This window comes from Coptis chinensis, chromosome 7, assembly GCF_015680905.1.
Source record: "Coptis chinensis isolate HL-2020 chromosome 7, ASM1568090v1, whole genome shotgun sequence".
NCBI lineage: Eukaryota > Viridiplantae > Streptophyta > Magnoliopsida > Ranunculales > Ranunculaceae > Coptis > Coptis chinensis.
Window position 1 is genome coordinate 36,592,059 of NC_141462.1, and position 27,081 is coordinate 36,619,139.

The 27,081-nt window shown below is 37.1% G+C and overlaps 3 protein-coding genes and 1 non-coding gene across 10 annotated transcripts; 2 read left to right on the top strand and 2 right to left on the bottom strand.

Moving 5' to 3' along the window:
* Positions 1–1,441: 1,441 nt before the first annotated feature.
* On the bottom strand, positions 1,442–1,864 carry LOC147487345 (uncharacterized). The gene has a single exon (XM_086574015.1). It carries the CDS (start codon positions 1,862–1,864, stop codon positions 1,442–1,444), a length of 423 nt encoding a protein of 140 aa, XP_086430141.1.
* A 2,649-nt stretch (positions 1,865–4,513) lies between these two features.
* Positions 4,514–6,442, bottom strand: LOC147487346 (ras-related protein RABE1a-like). The gene is made up of 8 exons (XM_086573405.1): positions 6,188–6,442; positions 6,037–6,109; positions 5,867–5,967; positions 5,484–5,549; positions 5,263–5,360; positions 5,107–5,169; positions 4,934–5,026; positions 4,514–4,846 (listed from the first exon to the last, which is right to left on the bottom strand). The coding sequence occupies exons 1-8, from the start codon at positions 6,249–6,251 to the stop codon at positions 4,763–4,765; spliced, it is 642 nt and encodes a 213-aa protein (XP_086429531.1). The 5' UTR covers positions 6,252–6,442; the 3' UTR covers positions 4,514–4,762.
* A 17,675-nt stretch (positions 6,443–24,117) lies between these two features.
* LOC147487347 (carbamoyl phosphate synthase small chain, chloroplastic-like) lies at positions 24,118–25,714 on the top strand. 7 transcript variants are annotated; one of them, XM_086570909.1, is made up of 4 exons: positions 24,118–24,209; positions 24,450–24,519; positions 24,721–25,054; positions 25,531–25,714. In XM_086570909.1, exons 3-4 carry the CDS (start codon positions 24,830–24,832, stop codon positions 25,540–25,542), a joined length of 237 nt encoding a protein of 78 aa, XP_086427035.1. In that variant the 5' UTR covers positions 24,118–24,209; positions 24,450–24,519; positions 24,721–24,829; the 3' UTR covers positions 25,543–25,714. The 7 variants fall into 7 exon arrangements, 6 of the variants coding, with proteins under 6 accessions (XP_086427035.1, XP_086427038.1, XP_086427036.1 ...); XM_086570912.1 differs by having other exon boundaries at positions 24,203–24,357; XM_086570910.1 differs by lacking the exon at positions 24,118–24,209 and adding an exon at positions 24,225–24,335.
* LOC147487348 (U5 spliceosomal RNA) lies at positions 25,349–25,467 on the top strand. The gene has a single exon (XR_015203448.1). It is a non-coding gene; the product is annotated as a U5 spliceosomal RNA (small nuclear RNA).
* Positions 25,715–27,081: the final 1,367 nt, after the last annotated feature.

Below are 27,081 nucleotides of genomic sequence, written 5' to 3' on the forward strand. Positions count from 1 at the left end.
TCGAACACCTTGTCTACATAAATTTCGAGCACTATGGTTCTTTACCAAAACTCAAAATCCTAGGTCGTATACCTACACTCTGATACCAATTGTTGTGAATATATGAGTGCGGAAATAATGTTACCCACAACAAACGGATCAATCCTACACAAAGATCGATCCTTCACACTAGACAAGACTTCAACACCCTCCAAATATTATCCCAACGCTTCTCATTAATCTTACAATTTAACAAGCATATAAAGTAAAGATAATAATGCAAAAGAGAACCAACCACAAGACAAGGATATATCGTGGTTCGGCAATTTGCCTACTTCCACACTGGCGAGATCCAAGCTTTACTAGATGTCCAGAGTAACAAATTACAAGAGCTCTCAATTCACTCACAAAGAATGAACACTCAACTCACTAAGAATTTCTCTCTTACAATCTCTCTCTTTCTCTCTTTTTGGTTAAGTTAGGTTTCTACAGAAAAAACTTATATTTATACTATTTCAGAAAAGCTTCCAAAACAGTGAATTTCGGGCTGAAATTGGTGGAGCATGTGTCGCCCATCGGCAAGCAGTCCAAAACACACTGGAGGGTCGCGCCCATCGGAGGCGCAGGTGCGCTCAAAACATAAAAGAGAAAAAAAAATCCCTTTTTCTCTACAACATCCTAGTCATCCTACAGTTGAGCCTAAGAAAGTAGAGATAGTAGTTCTACTTCCTAGTTATGATTTCTTTAACAATCTTAGAATGATCTTCCTAAGATGATTCTGTGCTTTCTCATAGTTGCAAAAGAAACTTTCGCAAGCACAACACACATAAGTAAGTCAGTCTCAAATAAAGTATCATCCGATCCCAAAACTCTTTGGTGTAGTCCTCAAATTTTCTCATCTTTTTGTTTTTCGTTAACGACTTTATCTTCTTCATTATTACAAGCGTAGGCTCTATTTCTCTTGAAGAACGCTTTTGTATTCTTTTGTTTCTTTTTGGTTTCACAATAATCTATTAATGTTGATCCTTAGAAGGGGTAACATACATTGATGAGCTCTTATGCAAAACAATAGTTGGGACTACTGTAGTAGCATCCGTAACGAACTCAATCTTATTCTCGGAGAGATCATCATCTTCATCCTCATATCCAACAACTAGCCCTTCATACATGTTTCGTTCTCTACCACTTGGCAGTTGGTGAATCGGAATAACTCTAGGCTGATGACTTTGGATTGGTGTAACCATACTATCTCTGGTTACTTGAAGTTCCTCTTTGCGATTGAGGAGTATCCATAGTTTCACCAATCCTATTTACTATAGGAGTTGTTATCTCAGCAGGCACATAAAGTGCTAGTTGAAGTCCAATGGAAAGATCAGTTCCAGTATTATGTCCACCAGTGTTGAGCTCTTCAACCTCTGTTCCATTCTCCTGATCACGACTACTCTGGCATACTTCTTCCATTCTAACAGTAGAAGGACCCGTACAAACTACTGGTATTGACTCCGCAAGGAGTGTTTGACACCGCATCAACTCTTGTTACTTGTACTATTGGACAATCATTTGGTGTACAATTTGTTACACCTCTCTCAGTTGCAGGCCTTCTCACTGCCCAAACTCGAGCGCCTTGATTCACACATTTAGCAGTGGAGTGGCCAAATTTCTTGCACTTCTCACATGAAGATGGCTCCCATGTATACTCCACTCCTACTACTACTTCCCTTTCCTCAACCTTAAGCTTCACCGTTTTTTCGTATTTATGGTTATAAGGTATTTGAACACATACTCGTGCAAAGGTTAAACGCTTCCTCTGTGCAGTAGCATTGTCCATAAACATTGGTCCTCCCACTAGACTAGCAACATATGATAATCCATCTCGAGTCCACATCTCTTTGGACAAATCAGTTAGTTTTACCCAAATTGGAATAGTGTCTATCTTGTTCCTTTGGGACTCCACCTCCACTGATCAAGGTTTGAGTACAAATACCCTGCCTACTATGAACACAAGCGCAGCTTCCATCACTGTTTTCTTGTCCTCATCATTCATGGACTTGATATATAACAAGTCCTATCTGTGGTAATCTCAAAAGAGGCTTTCAATTTCCATAGTTTAGTTAAAGAATCTCTAACATATGGAAAGGATAATCTTTTATCAAGAAAGTATCCTACCAAATACTCCTCCCACTGACTTTTACCTTGTTCAACAATGTGGTCCGGTACTTGTGCAAACCTTAAGTTACTCTCGATCGCTCTCTTGTTGTCCCATGACTGGGCACAGTCCAATATAAGCAAATTCTCTGTGAGTTTTTCTTAATATATTTTGTTCTCCTAAAAAAAAACTCTCCGTCAATCCTGAAGCTCACTTCCATCTCACACTAGCCAACCCGAAAATTACGGAAACTATTGTTACCTCGGAAATAAACTTATAGAAAATTATCACTTATAATTGATAATTGTTCAAATCAAAGACCAAAATATCGCCGATATATATCTTTTTTTGGTACACCGATATTGATATTTTTGACATATATCCACCGAATATTGAATTCTTTTTTTCGATATATATCAAAATTTTCGATATAAAACTTTATATCGCCGATATAATCGATATTTACAATATTTATGATATATATCATTTGACTTTTTGATTATTTTTTAATATAAATCCGATATTTCTTATATATTTCCGATATTTTAATTAGTTTGGACTAGTCACAAAAAAATAGATATATTCGATTTGTCCGATATATATCGGTTTTTGGGTACATCGATACATTTACCGATATCAATATTTTGGTTCTTGGTTCATATTGATTTCCCACAAACGACGTGGCCCTTGAATCTCGAACACGCTTTTGTCTCCAAGAAATGAGGCTCAGCCCCTTGGTTCTAACTCAGTTGAGTATAAACTCCCTCCCATCGCCCCATATCATATAACCTCCCTATTATTTAGGTCTTGTTAAATAAACTCCCTGCTTTTCAAAAAAGAGATAAAATCTAGTTTGTACATTTACTATGTAAATGTATTTTTACATAGTCATATATATATGTAAAACTATATTTGCATAGTCATTGGAGTTATAAAAACTTAAATTTACATAGTAACTTTTGGGTTTGAAAATTATCTTCACATAATATATATAAATTTAAATTTAAATAGGTTAAGAAGACTCTATAATTTTATATTGTCATATGAAAACTTAAATTTACATATGTAAATTTAAATTTTAATATGTAAAAATACTATGCATGTAAATTTAAATTTTCCTATGAAAAAAAAATTCATATGAAAATTTAAATTTAAATAGATTAAGAAGACTGTGTAATTTTATATTGTCATATGTAAATACAAATTTACATAGGATGATGTCAGCCCGTTTTGTCCTTAAACCGAAATTATAAATAAAGATTGGTAGTGTCAGCCCAGTTTTCACAGGAGTATTTTGGTCTGTTTTGGCTTTGATGTTATATTTTAAATAATAGAGAGGTTTTATGCATTTGTTTGCTCCTGGGGAGGTTTTGTGTAACAATTTTTTGGTGAAGGAGATTAAACCCGAAGTCCACTTTTGTCTCACTCATTAAGAATCGTCAAGAGTCTAAAACAAGAGTCCGAAGTTCTAATAAAATATTATAGCTTTGCACCAACCACAAACTTTGTATTGCAAGAAAATGAAGAAATACCATCCCACATTTTCTGAAGTGCTCTTCAATGAATCCTTGCAATCTCATCAATTAATAATACTACTGCACAGAGCACAACCATAGTTAGTAAATTCGTGGACGGCAAAAGTTCGGTACGTCAATTATTCGCCTAAGATTCGAAATTTTCAACAATAATACTTTTAAATATTCGGTCCAATAAAACACTAACGGTAAAAATATGATATACGTGTTTTAAACGGGTATAATACGAATATATTTCTTTAAAATTCGGCTATATATTTTACATTTAAAATTTTGATATATAAGTATATAACGTTTTTATTTTTATTTTTACAATTTTATTCATGAAAAAATAATACAAATATCATTTTATTCGCCAAACCTTATAATTCGTAAATAATTCGTTATTTGTTTTATTCCTCAAACCTTATAATTCGCGAATAATTCGTGAATAATTCGGCGAATTACTAGCTATGAGCACAACCCTACACTGCTGCTTTCTTGGATGCCAATAACCTTAATTTTTATCAAACATCCCATGTTCACCAGAATTCAATGTTTCTCATATATGTGCAAAACATCTCATCTCATGTCGGCCTGTCCCAAATTTTTTAAAATTGGTCACAGGTCCAACAGCATAAACAGTTGGTATGCTTTTGAACCAACCAAACAGTCTGTCATGGTAAGATGAGAAAGGAACCAGCTCATTTTTTGAATAAATAAATGTAAAGATAAATAGGCAGCTGATGAAACGAAGCATTATAGTTGTACAGCCCAGCTATTTCTGTTCGTTGCATATTTGGGGCAACTTTAAAAGCTATACGGGGTTAAACGGATAAGCTGATAAGCATCCAGTAAAAGACAAGACACAATAAATCACCAAACACACAACGTTAGAAAATCTTATAGTGAGCTGCATAACTTGTATCCCCACACCTAAAAGTATACCAAGGACTCACTCTACATATTTGAGGATAAATTACAACATCAAAGGTTTAACAAACGCAAATAGAGCAAAAGGAGCCACCTGAAACATATTGGCATCCACAGATGACTTTCTCAAGAGTTAGATTATAGTATGCACTCTCAAATTTCCAGAACAATCATTATTGACTGAACAATTTTAGGAACCGCAGCAAGCTGATCTCTCAATAGCTGTACTCGAACCTTTGCCGGGATCAGGTTTACTAATCTTAATGGTCTGGGGCTGCAAAAACAGAAATAAATGAGTCAGAACACACCGTTCAAGGTATTAATCCCCATTCCACGAATTGGTTCAAAGAGTAGAGTGTACCTCAGCTTTAGAATCACTTTCTGCAAGTCTTTGTTTTATGTCCCTTGCAATAGAAAAGAAAACCTGCTCGACATTCAGGTTGGTTTTGGCACTCTGCAGAAAACAGGTTTCATGTGGGTCAATATGTTGACAATGGGTTAGTGGGATGAAATGTGATACTGGTATGAACTTACCGTCTCGAAGAACTTGATGCCATATTCATCGGCAAGCGCTTGACCCCTAGAAGTTGGCACAGCCTATCAACAAAAAAACACAAACAAAAATCAATCAAGCCCAATTCAGAAAACTCTATAGAGGAATATGATATTTTGATCCAAGTTTGGTGTTACCCTCTTGCTCTCATCCATGTCAGCCTTGTTTCCGACTAATATTTTGTTCACATTATCAGATGCGTGTTGCTCAATGTTCCGGATCCAATTCCTAATGTCTACAAATTCACAAATATGGGATAGTCATGCTTTTTATATTTGAGACAGCTCGTAGGGATTAAGGACAGGTAAAAGGAAGCTAAGTGATTGATATATGAAAATAGAAATTTGATTTTGCATACTGTTAAAAGAAGATTCATCTGTGACGTCGTACACCAGCAAAATACCCATAGCTCCCCTGTAATAAGCTACAAGATAATAGACAATGAGAATGTGTCACATTGAGGAACCATGAAATGCATTTGACCAACCCCAAGCTTTTTTCTATATAAAAAATAGCTAATATTGAAGCGTACCAGACATCAGTATATACGATATAAGAAGGCTGCATTAGCTATTGTGGAAAAAAATTCGCTGCTTTTTCATAGAGTTTACTTCAAAAGTATGAATTGCAGTGGTAATAATGTAGAAGCTTAAATTAGTCTACAATTTAAGTAAAAGCAAGTATAATATCGGCAGAGTTAAAATGAAGTAATTGTAACAGAAATGAAGCAATGAAGCAAACCTGTGGTGATTGTTCTAAAACGTTCCTGACCAGCCGTATCCCAAATTTGTAATTTGATACGCTTTCCATCAAGTTCAATGGTTCGAATTTTAAAATCAATCCTGCAATAGGCATAATTAAAAATATTAAAATAAATCCTGGTTCGAAATAAATGATTAATGATTACTGACCCTATTGTGGTGATGAAACTAGTGGTGAATGAGTCATCAGAGAAACGAAGCAACAAACAACTCTTTCCAACCCCTGTCAATTGATCAATACAAAAAAAGTCAACAGATCGATTTGAAACCCTAATAAGAAATCAAGATGAAAAAAACTTGCCGCTATCACCAATGAGAAGAAGTTTGATCAAATAATCGTAATCAGCACGTGCACGTGCTGCCATTTCTTTTACTAACAAGATCAACACAAGCAGCAGACTCCAATTTTCTCACTTAATTGCCCTTTGCCTCCTCCGCGTTATTTTTTAACTTAACTCGGGTTTTATATATATATAGAACTAACTATAGTTAATATAGAGTTCTCAGTCCTGTCTTCTATTGACACGTGGATTGCTCTTCTGTCTTTCGACCGACCATGTGCGGCTGGTTATACTGTCAAATTTACTAGTTGTCCAGCCTTGGGTCTTTTAAGCAGCGTTGACGTGTGCTTTACTTTTGCCCTCATCACTCATTTACATTGATGGCCCTGGTGTATGCTACCCCTTATCTAAATACTGAATCCCCTCGCAGTACACGGGGTCACATACCAACGGCAATTCCAGTTTGACCCTCAAAATGAAATTGCACGTAGGATCAGGGTACTCCTTAATGCAGAGCAAGACTTTTCATATAAAACATTGATAGATTCGATTTCCCAAAATAAAGGGAAGTTATTTTTTTTTTTAATAGAGCAGCAGTAACAGACATAACTTTTGTCTACAACACAATCGCTGCTACGTGTCGTGCTGAGGGGCATATTGTTATTATGGTAGCTTCATCTGGAATATCTTCATTACTATTGGCAGGCGGTCGTACTGCTCACTCAACTTTTCACATCCCAATAGATATTCTTGATACTTTTGTTTGTCGGTTCAATAAGAATTCAATACATACCAAATTATTCAGGGAAGCCAAACTTATTATTTGTGATGAAGTCCCAATGCAAAACAAGTTTTGTGTTGAGGCAATTGATCAGACACTCCGGGATACTCGCAATAATAATAAACCTTTCGGTGGAATAACAGTGGTGCTTGGTGGTGATTTCCGTCAATGCCTTCCAGTTATACATAAAGGGGTCAGATTATGCGTGCTTCCTTGCGGTCTTCCTTCCTTTAGAATCACATTCATGTTCTAACTCTTGTCCAAAACATGTGATTGGAAAATGAAAACTCTGCAAATATTGCGTTTGCAAATTTCTTAATGGAGGTACTAGACTTTGCATTTTCCCTTCTACTATTTTCCTTCATTCTAATATTCATTTGCATCCTTCTTTGTACAATTTTTTTATTTGTACTAATATCATTACTATTTCCTCTTTGCCACGCTTAGATAGGAAGTGACCCAAGTGAGACGATTGAACTACCATTAACAATTCGACGGTGTGCAAATCTTCAGGATCTTATTTCTACAACATATCCTCAGCTGAATCAAGCTACCACTGTTACACCCGAATATTTAACTGAGCGCACAATTCTATCAGCACGCAATGATGATGTCAATGACATTAATGCAGCAACTTTAAATATGTTCCCAGGGAAAAGTACTCTCTTTCTAGCTGCAGACAAGATGACAGACGAGGATGCAACCAATCCAACAAATATTAATCAATACCCAAATGAGTACCTAAACTCACTTGATCCAGCCGGCCTGCCATCGTTTCGTCTCAACCTAAACGTTGGATGCCCTATAATGTTGTTGCGAAATATTGCTCCCAAAGATGGATTATGCAATGGAACCCGCTTGACGGTGGTCCAATGTCAGCCACACGTTCTTTTTGTAAGAATTTTAACTGGTGAAAAGGCAGGTAATCTTGTATTTATTCCAAGGATATCTTTGTCGCCACCGTCTTCTGATTTTCCTTTTCATATGATGAGAAGACAATTTTCTGTACGTGTTGCTTATTTAATGACTATAAATAAGTCACAAGGACAATCAGTGAAATATGTGGGAATTGACCTTTGCACTGAAGTTTTCAGTCATGGTCAGTTATATGTAGCCCTATCAAGGTGCACTTCTTCGATTTAATCGATATTCTCCTCCCTCCAAATTCGGGAAATCATACCCCAAACTTTGTATACCCAGAAGTCTTACTATAATTCGTAAGTTCTTTTCCCATTTACTTTGAATAGTTTCTCATTGACTTTATGGTCATCAAATTTATACATGTGTATTGGTTCTGACTTGGTTAATGTGCTTCATTCTATTTATGTAGTTCTGCGACTTGGAGTGTATTTCCATTTTGTCCGTTTTTGCGCTGGAGACTTCATTACGCACCTTGGTTAGTGACTTTTTCTCTAATTGGTTGCGGAGAGTATTCGATTGATTTGAGCTTTGATTTGGTAATGGTGCTTTTACAGGATTGGCTGGACAGGCTTTGAAGGTATGATTTGTAGATGTTAGATGTTGAATAAATTGGCTTGTTAGAAAATGGAATGAGACTATATATTCTTGTGAAATGCAGGTTGTGTATGTATTGTACTTAGATGATCATGCCTTAAAGCTCCCGTATTTCATTGTGATAAAAGTAAAAATGATAGTTTTACCTACGAATAAGTGATTAAACTCAAACGCAAGCAAAACTATAACTAATTTCACGCTTAATGTTATCAAAGTTTTCTACTCTCGATGCTATTGCAATAGAGTTGGAATAGAAGCTTCGTTCCACTCCTAATTCTTTAGAATTCTAAGTTAACTACGATTATTAGTCTATCAAAATCAATAAGAGTAACAATGGAAATTATACTACGATGGAAATTGTATTAAACAAGATACGATAATTCAAACTACGGAATTACTAATATTATGATATGAGGAGGAATTAAGGGGATTTGATTCCACCTTAACTCAACTTAATTTACTAACGAAGAATTGTCGTAATCCGAATTGAGATGCTTTCGCATAGCAATTTGGTCTTCCTAATCCCTAATTGTTCATGGTAATCTCTACCAACTAACAACTAGCATGTGAAATAATCAAACTCATTCTCATGGTGAACTAATTGTTTTCTAAAATGGAATGGAATATCACGAATTGAACTATTCTACGCTAACAAAAATCAAGCTTCATCAAGGCTTCTTCAAACCCCTCTAATGAAGGTTTTAGCCTTGAATCATTATGCTATCATTAATATATAAATCATAATAAGACATGATAAAAAAAGATTATAAATTTACCTATTTGAATTAAAATGGAAATCTAATAATGCAAGATTGAATTGAAACTAGTAATGATTATTAACTAAATCTATGAATTGAAGCTAAAATGATTTAATGGAACGAAACTAGATTTATAAATAACTAACTAGCTGTAAGACCCCTATTTTTATATTTACATTATTTGCGTAGCTATATTTAATATTTTCTATTTTGATCAGTATTTTTTGGTCAATGTGCTAGCATGTGAAATACCAAATAGTTAGGGAGGAAATACTAAATAGAATTTCGATGTTAATATAGGAAACTAGCATTTGAATTTTGAATATGGATAGGGTATCTTTCATTTTTTGGAAAGCTTTAATTAAAAAGGAAACAAGGTATTAACCTAAGTAACATATATATAATCCTTTTTAATAGAAATAATATTTCCATAGTTAGGATATAAGAATAATCAGTAATTTGGAAGTTAAGGAGAATATAGGGTGTCTCCGGAGAAACTTGTTTTTCTGGAGAAACCTCACACAACACACACAAGCCAACAAATTAAAGAACACGGATTTCAAGAGCTAGGGGATTGGATCTTTCATTATTTTCGTCGATATTTTACATTGCTTTGTTAACACATACTGTGAGTAGTTTATCTTTTTCGGTTTTCTGTATATAGACACCGTAACTGGGACTTTAAAACCATGTTTTGTTCATCCTTCATTGTCTGCTCTTTTCTCTTCAAAGATTATTCTTCTTTTGTGAGTGGTTAGTCTTGGTTGTTGCTGCGACTTAGACGGAACCACGCACCACTTTTAGTTTCTTGAAGAACCACCGCTCTATTTCTTTTCATGCCGCTTTTGGTTCTCGAACAACCATGGATTTTTTTGCACAGCACATGTTTATACTCAAGAAGTTGTTAGTTTAGGTGGTGGGGAAGGGAGACGCGAGCCCCTAACCTCCTCCTCTATTAAAAACGCCATTTCGGCCATTACTGAGTTACTGTGAAATTTTGATTGTTTTGTTTTTATTTCGTGTTTGAACTGTTTTGGTGTAGTGAGGGTTGTTGGTTTGAGGTATGGTGGTGGTAGAGAGTTTGTGGGGGTTCAAAACTCCCAAGAACAGTGATGGTGGTCGGATCTAACAAATTTTTGAAGTGTTTTCTAACTGAAAATCGGGGGTGCTTGGTGAAGCAAAGTGGTGGGGTTTTTCACCCACACCATTTTCGCTTAGATAGATTTGGGTGGTGTGTGAAGGTTTTTGGGGGTGGCTGGAAGGAAAAACACCGTTGCTCGCGAAGGGATGACCGAAAGTGAAGCGATCCAAAGTGTGTCATTTTACCTGTTTTTGGACTTAGGACTAATTAGTTGGGCGGTTTACAAGATTTAGGTGGGCTGGTCCTAAAATTTGAATTGGGTTGCATGGGATCTAGTTAGAATTGAGATTTCTAGTTGGGCGGATCGGTTATGGGCGGGTTAAACCGGTCAGTTTAGTTAGTTGCTTAGGACCAAGGTTTGAACTCTTTTAAATATGGGTTTGGGTGAGGATCGGGAAAATGACCACCGGTTAGGACCGTTATTTATTGACCCGTTGACTTTTTTCCAAAATGTTATAGATGGTATTTATGGACCCATCCGATGATAGGATGTGGGTGACTCTTGTATAAACTTGTTTGTCGATTATCTAATATAGATTTGACGTTGATCTTGTGTAAATATTGACACGTGAAGATAGAGAAATTTTAAGATGCATAGATATATACAATGGAATAAATTACGAATCTAAAATCCTAGAACCCGACTACCACAACTCATGTGATTTTATTTGTGTGGCGTTTTGTGATATGATTGACCCATGTGTTGGGTGTATATATAAGATGTGATTGACCCATGTGTTGGGCAATCGTGAGCCGAATAGTGGCTTGATTATTCCGTTCGATCCAAATAGAACGATGATCTAATATTTTATGCCGAATAGGGGCATTACTTACATAATTGCTTCCGTGTGAGGATTTACGGTGTCTGGCATCCCGCTCAGGGTAGTTACGCACTCGAGTGGTTCATTATGTAAGGGAGGCATGTGGATGTACATGTTCGGGCGCTAGTATTGTTGTGGTAGCCAGAAAACTAGGTAAAACATAGAGACGACGGTTACTAGGGACACTTGATAAATGTTACTGATATGTTATTTTTCCCTTCGGTGTGGATAGCAAGTTAAGCTTTTAATTTATGCTATGATTATCACAGATTGCCTTGCAGGAGAGTGGGTTAAACTAATTATTCTTGCAGAGAGGACCCACTCTGCGATAGAGCATGCATTACGGTAAGTATTAGGATGTCATAAGTTATTTACTCATAGTTAGAAGCTAAGGTGCCTTTATGAAGGAACTAACTACCTTAAGCTAAGGCGCCTCGATGGAGGAACTACCTGCCATGTAAAGAGTGAAATATTATGTATGTCTAAATGGTTTTCTAAGGCTACTCATACCAACATTATTTATAATGTTGACCCGATTTGCATGTTTGCTAATCGGGTGTGTTCTTATATGAACATAGTCGATCGGCTGGACGGGGTTAGTTCATGGTGTTCGAGAAGGTGGAAGGTGGCTTTCGGGATTGATGTTAGCATTTATTTTTTCAATAAGATGTTGTTTCATTTTTCCTCGAGATGTAGTGGAAATTTGTTGGGGACATATGTTTAATTTATTTTTCCGTATTATTATTAAGTGAAGAAGTTGTAACTTAATTCTGATCACAAGTATTCATAATGATAAGTGGATTGTTTTGAGTATTTTATTATATTTGTTTTCCGCATGTGTTATTATTCATTAAGGGTTATGATATAGTTTGGGTTTTGAGGTTGTTGTCACATCTCGGATATCGAGGAGTCGGATATCATTTATATTATCTGATTTATCGAAATTCGGGGTGTGACACTAACTTTATTAATGTAATGAATAATAACAATACTGATTCCAAACTGAAAAAACAATGTAATAAAGCTAATTAATGGAGTCTAAACTAATTTATTTTCTAATCTAGGTCTAGCTTATGAGTCTACCTCTTTTCTTCTTTTCAACAAGAGAAAGAGATCCCCAATTTCGTGCATGGGCTTGGAGCCATGTTTTGGGCCGGAAAAACGAGCCCAAAACCCAATTTCTTCAGTCCACAGAGGCCTTTTCAGCTGGATTTGACTTCAACAGACTTTTCGTCCACTTTGCTACTCTGATTGGGTCAAGGTTTGAACCATTGGAAAGCTCTTTCCAAGACGGCCGTTTTGACATAAGGCAGGCCCAATTCCAAGGTATGAGTTCAAAACTACAGTCTTCGGAAGTTCTGCTAACTTTTGTGGCTGTTTCTGCCCGCATTGACTATTCAGCTTTTACCCGGCTTTAAAAAGACTTTTTCTCCTTGAGACTTGGCCTTTAATCACAGAACTTCTTAGCAACCAACTCTTGCTCCTTTATCTCGCAAAAGTGACACATTTTGCACGTAATTGACTCCAATGTCTGAAATACATAAAAACATATAATCAATATTAACTCTTATTTATTACTTACATAATTGGTCTAAAAGTATTATTGTTAAGGGGTTAAAACTACAGTTTTGGGCTCTTATCAAACCACCCCCAAACAGCATTTTGTTTGTCCTCAAGCAAATATGAGAAATTAGAATAAATGACCAAAAATGGAGTTCTAACTAATCTCGTTTCGCCGAGTGTGATTGCATTGACCATATGCAACAAGGCCTTAAACCACTAGAAATTCCCTAGTGGACAAGTTATAGCCTCGTGAGAGTTTTCCAGTGAAGATACTCACAAACTTCATCTATACTACAACGACTAAGAAATAAAACTATTATTTCCTTATTTATGTCTCAATTATCTATACATCTCACTAGCAATGAATACAGAATAATCAAGTCGCAACCTAAGCTAGTATATGCATAATAATCAATCATCTACAAATAAACATATATACAATGAGTAATACTATGAAATGCACTAACAGATTCGTTTATGAAACTTTGGAATAGCGTTATTAAGTAGGTCCTCACATAAATGTCAAGACAAAAACACTCTGATTTGTCTGTTCAAGTTTCGCTACTCCAATGTGCAGTGGGCACACTTTACCTTACAATCTCAATGACACACAAGGAAGCTGAAGTCGATCAAACACATCTGCCACTTACTATCACACTAACTTGTTCCTAATTGAGCTAGAGGTCTTATTTAGGTGTTGCGGGGATTAGGAGATGGTTTGAAAAGGAAGGAAATGGATATTCAAAAAGAACAAGTATGAGATAATAGAGTCTTCATATTATGTAACTAGAGAAAACCTTGTTCTTTACTTTTGCTTCTACACTTTGTTTCTATCCTTAGCCATATTTTCTTTTTCTTTGGCTTTTGACTCCTTTGATTTTGTTTTTGGAGTTCTATCTCTTTATTTATTTGTTTATATATATATATATTATTTGGATGAAAACTTTCTTTTCTTATTTGAAACGACTAACAAATTCTTGATTTCAAAGGTCTTTCTCTTTTCTATTCTTCATCTCTATTCTCAAACTCATTCAAAGAATGGGTAGGCTGATTTTTATTTTTATTTTGTTTTGTAAAAGGTTAAAAGATTTGCGGTTCATGAAAGGCTAAAGAAAAGGCTCAGAGGGGCGACTAGTGGAAAATAATTCATAGGTTTGAATTTCTTGCTATATCGATCCAAAGAGGGCCTAAATTCTCGCTTAGGATATGGTATAGTGATCAAGCAAGTGGACGTGTCATTTCTCTATCCGTATTTTACTTCTTCCTTGTGTTATTTCTCAATTTTTTCACTCATATAAGGCTTTAGGCTATATTCTCATAGGATTTGTAGAATAAGTACTCTAGCCTAGATTTCAGAAACTTACTGCCAAACAATCATAGATACTCATATAATATATTTATAGAAAGATGCAATGATTATTATCTACGAATAAGCGATTAAACTCAAATGCAAGTAAAACTAGAACTAATTTCACTCTTAATGTTATCAAAATTTTCTACTCTCGATGCTATTGCAATAGAGTTGGAATAGAAGATTTGTTCCACTCCTAGTTCTTTAGAATTCTAAGTTAATTACGATTATCAGTCTATCAAAATCAATGAGAGTAACGATGGAAATTATATTACGATGGAAATTGTACTAAACAAGATACGATAATTTAAACTACGGAATTACTAATATTATGATATGAAGAGGAATTAGGGGGATTTGATTCCACTTTAACTCGACTTAATTTACTAACGAAGAATTGTCGTAATCCGAATTGAGATGCTTTCGCATAGCAATTTGGTCTTCCTAATCCCTAATTGTTCATGGTAATCTCTACCAACTAACAACTAATATGTGAAACAATCAAACCAATTCTCATTGTGAACTAATTATTTTCTAGAATGGAATGGAATATCACGAACTATTCTATGCTAACAAAAATCAAGCTTCATCAAGGCTTCTTCAAACCCCTCTAATGGAGGTTTTAGCCTTGAATCATTATGCTATCATTAATATAAAAATTATAATAAGACATGATAAAAAAGATTATAAATTTACTTATTTGAATTAAAATGGAAATCTAATCATGCAAGATTGAATTGAAACTAGTATTGATTATTAACTAAATCTATGAATTGAAGCTAAAATAGTTTAATGGAATGAAACTAGATTTATGAATAACTAACTAACTTTATTGATCTAATGGATAATAACAATACTGATTCCAAACTGAAAAAACAAGGTAATAAAGCTAATTAATGGAGTCTAAACTAATTTATTTTCTAATCTAGGTCTAGCTTATGAGTCTACCTCTTTTCTTCTTTTCAACAAGAGAAAGAGATCCCCAATTTCGTGCATGGGCCTGGAGCCATGTTTTGGGCCGGAAACGCGAGCCCAAAACCCAATTTCTTCAGTCCACAGAGGCCTTTTCAGCTGGATTTGACTTCAACAGACTTTTCGTCCACTTCTGCTCCTATGATTGGGTCAAGATTTGAACCATTGGAAATCTCTTTCCAAGACGGTCGTTTTGACATAAGGTAGGTCCAATTCCGAGGTCTTAGTCCAAAGATACAGTCTTCAGAAGTTCTGCTGACTTTTGTGCGTTGTTTCTGCCCGCGTTGACTTTTCAGCTTTTACCGGGCTTTAAAAAGACTTTTTCTCCTTGAGTCTTGGCCTTTAATCACATAACTTCTTAGCAACCAACTCTTGTTTCTTAGCAACCAACCCTTGCTCTTTTATCTCGCAAAAGTGACACATTTCTGCGCGTAATTGACTCCAATGTCAGAAATACATAAAAGCACGTAATCAGCATTAACTCTTATTTATTACTCGCATAATTGGTCTAAAAGTATTATTGTTAAGGGATTAAAACTACAGTTTTGGCTCTTATCACATTGTGATGGCTGGATTTGTTTGCGCCCTTTTTCCATTTGGGATTCCTCATTTGTCAGCTTTGAGAATTTGGCTTAGAGTTTCAACAGTCTTGAGTTTAATATATATCGTCATAGCATGTGTGCTATCGTTTCAAGATGGTCTGTGTCATCTTTCCCAAATTCTGCCCCGATCATATTTTGTACTATTTTGTTACAACTTTTGTTGTCTCACACAGTTTATGAAAGTTGACCTACAACATTAGAATAATATTCCCTTCTTGATGCAAATGTGTAGCTGTTGATTTAATAAGTGGTGTCTGTTTACCCTTTATGAATGTGTAGACAAAACTGGTTATGACTGGGAGTTCCTCAACAAAGGAAGTGAAGACGGAAACTAGTGCTCTCAACTTAAGAATTATGGTGTATTGAGTGGGAAGTAAAATATGATTGTTCTGAACCTATCATCAAGATATCTTCTTGTGATCGATCTTAGTCCATTCCAGCAAAGATTTGAAATGTAACCAAATCGTGAGCGCAGTAGAATACATTATCATGTATCTTTCTCAAATATATAATATAATGAACTTTGTTGTTCGTCATTGTTATTACTTCATTATCTATATGTTTCGGCAGTAAACTGCTTCAACACAACGAGAGCAATGGTAAAGAACGCACTAAGAAACAGAGGAATTTGATGTTGGGGGAGATGAAACTGAACCAAATAATGGCTGCCTACGTACCCAAGATATATTCTCTAGGGATCAAGTTTCAACGTAGTTCCTTATGAAAAATAATGTGCTATTTATATAGGTAGAGTAGAGAGTCTTTGTAGCTCAAGTAATCTTGTTGCTTGAGTAATTGTGATATAATATAACTGTCAACTGATAATTATCTTTTTGATAAGAAATGAATCTGGACATAAATCAATGTATATTAGTGGCAAGCCATGTGGCTAAGGTTCAGCCTTAGACACATGAGTTAATGGGCCTGTACATTGATCCATGATATTGCGAATTGGGCTTTAGCCCTGTTGATTAAATGAATAAAATAGAGACCCCTACTAATAGACGTTTGCCACGTAGGTGGGGGTCGAAACACCGCCCCCTCTTTGTCATGCGAACAAAGTTCACATGGCAAAGAAGAGAAGAAAAACCAAAGAAAACTGAAATAATAAAAGAGTAAGCGAAGTGTATAACAAAGTGTCGTGTGAACGTAAACGATAAGAAAATGGACAATCGGAAAAAATTCGTGAATTAGCGGAAACGAAATAATGTCAAATAAATGTAGACGGGTCGCAATGACGTAATTAAAGAAAAGATGGCCGAAAATGTACAGAAAAAATAAAAGATGCACATAAATAAAATTGCAAAAGAAATTGATTGGCGAAAATGTACCGAACGCGTCACGTAATAACGCGCAATTTGAATTCGATGAAGCGTGCCAACGGAATAACGATACTTGGATTATACCGTTGAAAATTAAACGTAGGGGCAGTTTAGTAAGAATATGAAGAAAAAAGAATAAAAATACGAGTTGGAGTCGAAAGTGAATACTTGGGCAACTAAAACTGTATTTCACCCCGAACTAGATAAGAATCCAGGTTAGATAAGAATCCACCCCGTAAAACTTATCGACGAAATAGTATAAAACCGTATCCGTAGACCAAATTAGATCTAGGAGTAAAACAGTACTAGCAGACGAAACAAAGGTTGCTTGTTTTCCGCGAGGGAAAACCAAATGAGAAACAAGGTGTGGGTTACGAAGTCTTGAGAGGGCTTCAAGCTCGCTAGTAAAAAAAGTCAGGTGCGTTATCTTTCCGGAATATATGTTGTATCTTCTTCTTTCATGATGTTTGCTGTCTTGAGTACGTGTGGCAAGCAAGAACCCAGCACCATGTCTTCATATTTCTTAAGGAACTTGAACGCAAACCGTCGTTTACCTTATCGCTCTTCAACTGAATCCGCTTCGTCGGCATGTAGTGATCCAACAAACTTAACATGGTCATCGTCCATCACTTTTTCGGTGGAAGACCATGTCATCTCTGCCCATGGAAGACCTATGATGGGATTTGTAAGGCGCCCGCAGAATAGTCACCCGTCAGCGCAGCTTGGATTCCAAGGATATTGCGGTAAGCATCCTTTGTGCGTTATGCTGTTTTTTTTTTTTTTTTTTATGCATGGGCGCTAAACTGTGGAACTCCTTCCTTAGGATGTCTGCTGTATGGAACATGTGGTGGCGACACAAAAAGGAAGACGGTTTGGTGTTGTGCGCGACTTCGGCATGAGCTGCTAAAGAGGGAAGACGATGATGGCACTATAACCAAACCAATATGAATCAAACATGCTATGGTGCAACGCCTTCTAAGGAAGGGCATCGTAACCGCTCTTAATAAACTGGCCCGGTGCATTCGGAAGAGTTAATAACAAATAAGATACGGTGAAATGCCCTCCAAGGAAGGGCACCGTACCTGTGTCCCATTGAGTTGGCCTGGTTCGTCCTTGTGGACTCAGTGAACCCGGTTTTCGAGCAATCTGACCCGATTATTCTTTTCTTTTTGCGCAAGTAGAACTACCGTACCAGACGGGCGAAAAATACTCGAGAAGGAAACTCGATGACAATCGCAGACTTGGTGAGGTGGAAAGAAGGTGATAGATACAGCGACTACCTGGAACCGCATCGATGGTCGCTTAAGGAAATACAGAAAATACTAGGACTCGAGAAATTTGAGATGGATGAAGTGTACGAATTTGAAACGAAAGTCAAAGAAGATGAAGTAGTAATGGCTTACACACAATTAAATTGCAGAAATGCAATTCCGTTAAGCAAAGAAATTGCGCAATTATTTAGTTATTTTGGGCTGCCGAAGAAGACGGAGAAAAGTTCGGAGAATATGACAAAGCGGTGGCAAAAAAATTCGACAACATGAAACAGGCATGTCAGTATTTCATTTTTTTCCAGTTAGCTTCAAATTTTGGTTAAGTCTGAAAGACTTACGAAAAAATTTGTATTTGCGTCGCAGGTTGAAACGGCAGAATTACGAGCAAAAGATATTGACGAAAAGTTTCGAACGGAAAGATCACAATGCCGTAGAAAAAATAATAATAAAGAAGCTGAATAAAGTTTTCGCTAGAAAAAGTTAACGTAATCACGAATTTTGCCGCGACGGAGAAACAACAGTTTTGTAATGAGCCTCGGAAAGTTTAAAGCTCGAAAAGTTCGGCTTAATGCCTTAGAAAAAATAATGAAGGCTGTCAAAAAATCCGGTCGGTAAATTTTTCAGAGAAAGATCGGCGAATGCCTTAGAAAAATAATGATAATGACGAAAAATTTTTAAATTTCGGACAATGTTTAGGAGAAAGATCGGCACAATGCCATAGAAAAAAAAAAAATGACATTGACGAAAATTTTCACTCGGAAAATTTTTCGTAGAAAGATCGGCACAGTGCCTTAGAAAAAATAATGAAGTTGACGAAAAAATTTTTCGTAGAAAGATCGGCACAATGCCTTAGAAAAAATAATGAAGCTGACGAAAATTTTCGCTCGGAAAATTTTTCAGATAAAGATCGGCACAATGCCATAGAAAAAAAATAATAATAATAATGACATTGACGAAAATTTTCGCTCGGAAAATTTTTCGTAGAAAGATCGGCACAGTGCCTTAGAAAAATAAAATAAAATAAAAAAATAATGACATTGACGAAAAAATTTAAACCGAAAATTTTTCAGTAGAAAAAGATCGCACAATGCCATAGAAAAAAATAATGATGACCGAAAAAATTTTTAAACCGGAAAATTTTAATTAGAAAAGATCGGCCACGCTGTTTTAGAAAAATTAATGAAGCTGACGAAAATTTTCGCTCGGAAAATTTTTCGTAAAAAGATCGGCACAATGCCTTAGAAAAATTAATGAATGCGGAAGATAAATTAACCGAAAGTGCTAAGCGAAGCGAATGCAGATTTCGAAGAAGAAAACGAAGATTTATTCGAGCGACCGTAAGATAATTGACAGAGACAATGGATTAGGTAATTGTGTGAATGTAATACTATAGAGCTAAAACTTCTTTTTGATGAAAAATAAATAAAAATAAAGTATGTGTTTGCTATTGAATGTTGTTTTTGTGACAGATAACATACCTGTGGAAAACTGACAATGTTGTTGATTTATATAGTTGAAATGAAATAGAACGAGCAGCCCCATGTAGAGAAAAACGCCCAATCGTGCTTAACTTTGCAAAATTAGGCTAAGCGAGCATAAAAGCGTTCAAACTTAAGGTACCGACGGGCTAAACGTGGTAACCTCGTCAGATTTTGTCGGAACGATAGTAATGGACTAAGCGAGCGTAAAAGCGTTCAAACTTAGACTGACAAAGTTAAATGAGATAACTTCGTCAGATTTTGTCGTAGCGATATTAACGAACTAAGCAAGCGTAAAAACGTTCAAACTTAGACTAGCGAAGTTAAACGTAGTAACTTCGTCAGATTTTGTCGTAGCGGTAGTAATGAGTAAGCGAGCGTAAAAAGTGTTCAAACTTAGACTGACAAAGCTAAATGTAGTAACTTCGTCAGATTTTGTCGTAGCGATAGTAATGGCTAAGCGAGCGTAAAAAGCGTTCAAACTTAGACTGATAAAGCTAAATGTTGTAACTTCGTCAGATTTTTTCATAATGATAGTAATGAACTAAGCGAGCATAAAAACGTTCAAACTTAAACTGAAACGAAATTAAACGTGGTAACTTCGTCAGATTTTTTCGTAATGATAGTAACGAACTAAGCGAGCGTTAAAACGTTCAAACTTAGACTGACGAAAAGATGACTGCAAAAGTGATGTGTCAAACCCTTGGCTTCTAACGGCGGGGGAGAGATAAGCCAATGAATCGGCATGACGTAAGTCATTTCGAGGTCTTTGAGTGATAGAGATGCTATCAAATTGTCGAGCAAAACTATGTATCAAACTAAGATAAGTCACCATACGCTCATCTCTTGCTTCAAAAGACCCACCAAACTGATTGGTAACAAGGCGAGAATCCGTGTATAACTGGAGCTTTCCGCCCCCAGTGTCAAAGCTGTTCTCAAGGCACAAATGGCAGCATCATACTCGGATTCGTTATTTGAAGCGGCGAAGCCAAGTCGCACAGATTTCCCAATCTTTTCTCCACTGGGTTTAACAAAAACACATCCAATTCCCGACCCAGATTTACTATTGGAGCCATATGAGTAAACAATACATAGGTCAATGGGTTTAGGAATTGCGTTTTCAAGTTGGTCTTCGTCGCCCCCAGTTATTGGCGGCAGAATGTCTTCCATAGATTCTGCCTGGCGCAAAAAATCGTTAATAGTAGAATCATCAATCGGAAAATCAGCTACCAAAGAAACCAGAGCATGTCCTTTTTCAGTAGTACGACTTTCAAAGACAATGTTATATGCATTAAGATAACTTTCCCATTCGGCTAATCTACTTGATTCTGATAAAAAAAGACGGGTCTACCATCATCAATGAAAAGAACAAAGACTAACGGCTTGAGTTGTAGCCGCCGGTATATGCAACTAGGTTTACCCGTTGAAGGACTTGTCAATATAGGAGGACTGGCCAAGTATTTCTTCAGTTGTTGCAATGCCATCTCACAATCAATGTTTCAAGTTGCCGCCCTCTTTAAAGTCTCAAGATCCTTCGATTTAACGACTATATCATTGATATAAGCCTCCATTATTTTTCCCAAGCCAGATCGAAAAATTGTATTGAAGAGTGAAATCAATTTCACCCAAAAGATTTAAACAGACGAGGCATTCCCCGGTCGAGCCTATGTGGAAGATGACACTGCCATTACCTCTTACAAGAGTTAGAGATTTTAGGCGTACACACTTTCGGTCCGACTAGAGATTGTCTTTTTTCTTTGCGTTTAACCAACCTATCTAGGTCGGTAGTTTGTCCGGGATTGTGGTCTTCCCTCTAGTTGCTTTCACAGGACACCTTCATCCCTGCACCGGTTGGACTCATGCGGATGGCGCTTTTTCTCAAATCTGCGAGGTCGGCCTTCCCTGTCGAGTCGATCCAGTCTAGGATGAAGGTTTTCATTATACTTTCTTCGTGGACGCCTTTTTCCTCGTCTGGATGGACTGCCTAGGATGGCGATTTTCCGCAAATCTGCGAGGGTCGGCCTTCCTTGTCGCGGTCCATCTGGGATGAAGTTTTTCCTTATACTTTCTTCCGTGGCGCCTTCTTTCCCCTCGCCCCGGGTCGAACTGCCTAGGATGGCGATTTATCTCAAATCTGAGGTCGGCCTTCCCCGTCGTCGTCCAAATTGGATGAAGTTTTTCCTTATACTTTCTTCCATGACACCTTTTTCCCCGTCTCGGACAAACTCGGTTAGGATGGCGATTTTCTTCAAATCTGCGAGGTCGGCCTTCCCCGCCGCCGGTCTAGTCCGGGATGAAGTTTTTCCTTATACTTTCTTCCGTGGACGCCTTCTTTTCCCCATCCGGTCGAACCTCGGCCTAGGATGGCGATTTTCCTCAAATCTGCGAGGTCGGCCTTCCCTGTCAGGTCGGTCCAGTCTAGGATGAAGGTTTTCCTTATACTTTCTTCCGTGATGCCTTCTTTCGGAGGCGATTGTATCGCCGTTTGTGGTAGCGGCGGCGGCGGTGCTGCTGCTTTCCGGAACCTAGTAACAAAAGTACGTAACTTTTCGTCATGTTGTTGCTTGATGTTCAAAAGTGAGTCGACATCCTTTGGTGTCTTGCAATTGTGGCTGAAACGATTAACAAACTGATTTTCTAGTTCATTATATTGGTGAATTGATCTTGAAGGCAACTCACTAAACCAGCGTAATGTTTCTCCCTTTAGAGTTGATGGAAAGAGCTTATACATGAGCGGATCATCTCCACCCCATAACACCAACTTAATTTTGAACGATAGAACATGCAAGCCAGGATCTCCTTCCGACTCATCATAAAGTTCAAAATCGGGTTGTTTGAAGTCGGGATGGTGGTAAGCTTCCTGAGCGAAAACTTATCAAGTACGCCATCATTGACTGTCAAGTTTTTCATTCTTACATCCCTTGACTCTCTATCGTTAAGTTCTTTTGCAATCAACTCTTTCAACTGTTATTCTGTTAGAGTTAAAGTATTGGCTCGAACAACTGGACGCCCCCGGTAGTGCCCATGTGGAGAAGAATACCTTCCATTATCTCTTATTGGAGTTAGAGGTCTTTGGCGGTACGCACGATCATTCCAATCGATGATGATTGTCTTTGTCTATCCTCGTAACCCACCGCCTTTGTTTAGGCGGTAGTCACCCTTGGCCGGGTGGTCGGTATAATTATACCACTTCTCCATGTTTTGTTGCTCTTGTTCGGGATGCCCGCCTTCCCTACCATGTCGGACATATCTCGGATGGCGGTCTTCCCTGAAATTGCTTCTCAGAGGTAAATCTTCCATTTGAGATCGGACATGTCTAGGGTAGTAGTTATCCCTGCCAATCCGATTCTCCCCATAAGTACGGGTAATAGGGTCATTACTTTAGAGTGTGCACTGGTTGATTGTGTTTGAGAAATAACACGTTGTTGAGGACGATGAAGTGGATCTTCAAGACGGTCCCATATACTTGAATGGCCTGCGTCCCTTCGTGGTCGCCTGATGTTGTTGAATTTGTAGCCTCGTCCACTGGCCTTTGCCTCTTTGCCAGCTTCCTTCTCAAGTTCCTATTTTAAAATTTTGACTCGTCGTAACTCACGCTCAACCGTATTAGGGAGTGGCGGTAGCGAGGAGGCGGTGGTGGCGGTGGCGCCGCTACGGTTGGATGTTGAGACTTGATCCTACTACTAGGATCAACTTGATTGTTCAACGGTTCTTGCATTGGCGATTTGAATTTCGGGGTTCGCGAGTATTATTAGCGGGAGGAATATGTTGACTATTTGGTCCGCTTCTTGTGGCTTACCATCTTGATTGTTTCACGTGATAATGAATTCTAAATTCCCCACGGGCGGCTAATTATGTTTCGTGATGGCGCTTCAACACAACGAGAGCAATGGTAAAGAACGCACTAAAAACAGAGGAATTTGATGTTGGGGAGATGAAACCGAACCAAATAATGGTCGCCACGTGCCAAGATCTATTATCTAGGGATCAAGTTTCAACGTAGTTCCTTATGAAAAATAATGTGATATTTATATAGGTAGAGTAGAGAGTCATTGTAGCTCAAGTAATTTTGTTGCTTGAGTAATTGTGATAGAATATAACCGTCGGTGATAATTATCTTTTTGATAAGAAATGAATCCTGACATAAATCAATGTATATTAGTGGCAAGCCCGTAGTGTACGCTAAGGTTCAAATTTAGGCACACAATGTTAATTAAATCCGCGTTGATCCACGATATTGCGAATTGGAACTTTAAATTGCCGATTAAATGAATAAAATAGAGACCCCTACTAATAGACGTTTGCCACGTAGGTGGGGTCGAAACACTATACATGAGGATAGTTGACTTGGTTTACTCTGACTTGTTGGAGACGGCCTTGTCATCTTATGGGCAGAATTAAAAAGTCAAAGGAAGCAATGTTAGAAGTTTGAAGAAAAAGTCACTTTGGTACAAGATTTTGGAAGAGGTAAATTACCATATATTTTCATATCAATTCGCAGAAAATTATTGGTCAAGGATTCAGTTTCTTTGGGATGGTTTTATCTGTTGCTATTTTGGGCGTTTCAGAAAGTTCAATTGTGCAGTTTTCGTAGTTCTTTCTCCATCTTTATCTTGTATCGTATTATGCTGACTTAGAGCACATAATGAATGCTTTTATGTCTATTTGACCCTGTAAATAATAATTGTAATATCACATATACTGCAGGTCATGGAGAAGCTTGTTGACGTTGTTTACTTCTTACATCTAGAGATTCATGATGCATTTGGCAGTGCTGGTATTTATTCAAAACTTTTAGTTGAAGTGTGGGACTCCAATTTATGTGGCTCTGGAGTCAATTTTCTTATTGATTAAATCTCATGATGCTTTCTCCTTGCCGTCCTTGCAGACACTAAGAAACCATTAAAAGGATCTTAAAGCAATCATAAAAGGTTTTGATGTCGATAGTTCTCACTATTTTTCTTTTTGTGTAATGAAGGTTGTTGCCTATGATTTTGGGATCAAGCATAACATTCTACGGCGTTTAGCATCATGTGGCTATAAAATCACTGTTGTACCTTGTACATGGCCAGTCAAAATGAAACCTGATGGAGTTTTTTAGCAATGGACCTGGGGATCCTTCAGCAGTGTATTATGCTATTGAAATATTGAAGGAAATGCTTGGAAAGGTTCCTGTTTTTGGCATTTGCATGGGACATCAATTGCTTGGCCAGGCATTGGGTGGTAAAACCTTTAAAATGAAGTTTGGTCATCATGGAGGAAACCATCCAGTCCGTAACGTCTGGAATAGTCGTGTCAAGATCAGTGCTCAGGTATGCTAAACAAACTAACAAAATACTCAGTTGCTCACTTTGGATTCATTTTATCAAATTTGTAAACTTGAGGTTCTTTTGATTAGTAATGAGGCATTTGTTATTCATTGTATTATAAACTTAACACTTTTTTAGTCATATTTGTATCCATAAAAACTCCATTGATACTTAAAGTGTGTGTGTCTGGTAGGGCATGTTTGTGTTTTTATTAGATAGATCGTCCCAATTGTTAGTAAACAGCTTCTAACTTATTAGTTTCGTTGAACTGGTGTATGTCCTGTTTTCACTAAACAATACCATGTCGTGAACACAGAGCGAACTATTCTATTGACTTTTACTAAAGAATATCGTGTGTTTACCACTTATTGTGGGATGCACCTGTTTTCGGTAGGATACCACCCTGCAAGGAAATAAAGGAAGTCCCCCAAAGAAAGAACTATATACTGATGTTTTTTCTTTTTCTGTTACTCATTCAGGTTCTTTCGTAAGTGCAAAATTCAATTATGCAGTAGATCCTGCATCTCTTCCAGAGGGTGTTGAAGTACCTCATGTTAATTTAAATGATAGGAGCTGTGCTGGCCTTGCATTCCTTGTGTTAAACATCTGCACATTTGGACCGGATTTATTGAATGACAGTTAGCCTTTTAACAGTATCCAAAACATTGGAAAGTTGTTAAATAATGGGGAGGTTCTGTCCAAATTACCCCTTAGATGGTTCAAGTTAGTGTCATGTCGAGTTTCTTAACCTAATAATCATTCTTGACCATGAATGGAACAATAGCCAGTATAATACAATCAAAGGGGGGGTTGGTTTCAAGTTTAGGCTGCTTCTACAAAATTAGTGCCGCAAGCGACTATATCAGTGTCGTACGGCACAGGCATAAGATAGATGTTGAGTCAAAAACAGTTATCATCCAATGCAATTGACCATTGTAATTGTGGATGGGTCAATTTACACAAAATGTAATTATGAGGGACTAATATACATAACTAATGTATATTATACACATATCTACCACAGTTTATCACATAATTATATCTAGACCTCAGTCAAATCGCTCATATCAAGACCTCAGCCAAGTCGCTTATATCAAGACCTCAGCTAGGTCTCGTAATGCTCAGAGAAGGAAAGACAGTCGTTATAGCAATTCTGTAACAGCAGCCATGCACTCATTTATCATCCATTTAAGCTCATTCAAGTCCCACATTAAAAGGGATTGACCAAAGGTCATGTGATATAAATCACAATGGAAAGACAAAATGAGAGAGAGAGAGAGAGAGAGAGAGAGAGAGAGAGAGACATGCTGTAAGGCTCTTCATCTCCAATTCAATCACTCAATCCCAATATAAACTACGACTGACTTGATTCTAATTCACCATAATATGCAGGTAGTTCAATCATTTGAACCCAGTCATAACATTACCAATCTCATTTATCCCCTATCCTCATAGGTTGATTAGGTTAAACACAAAACTCACATTTACAGTAATAATGGATGTAGCTATATTGCTACATCGAGAGTTACATTGTTGTGATGAAAGTAGTGGTGAAATCCAGCATTATGTCTCGCTTCAAGGACGTAACACCCACCCATCTCGCTTCCAAATTTTGGGAACCCATCAAGTAAGAAAAGTGTTTGTTATTTAAACTGTGAGACAAGATGTCAGATTCCGTCTTGTAAAAAACTCATACGAAATGAATGATTCCGTATTAGTTTGTTTTATGCTCCAGGTAGGATCTTTGATTCCATCCTGTTTTCGATCCTACGAGTTTGTTTGACGCCAAAAATAATATCAATCGGTCACTTGATATTTTTGATATGCTGACACTTATGATGTACTGGATTATTCATCCATGAACGCAACTGTGTCATTCTCCACACTATACACAATGCATACACTATAATACACTGTAGACTATAAAAAGGAACAGTGACTCAACATAACAAACTTCTCAAAAATCCTGCCATATTAGGTAGATGGAGAAAGATTGTAGCCAAAAAACATAACCAATAATAATTAATATT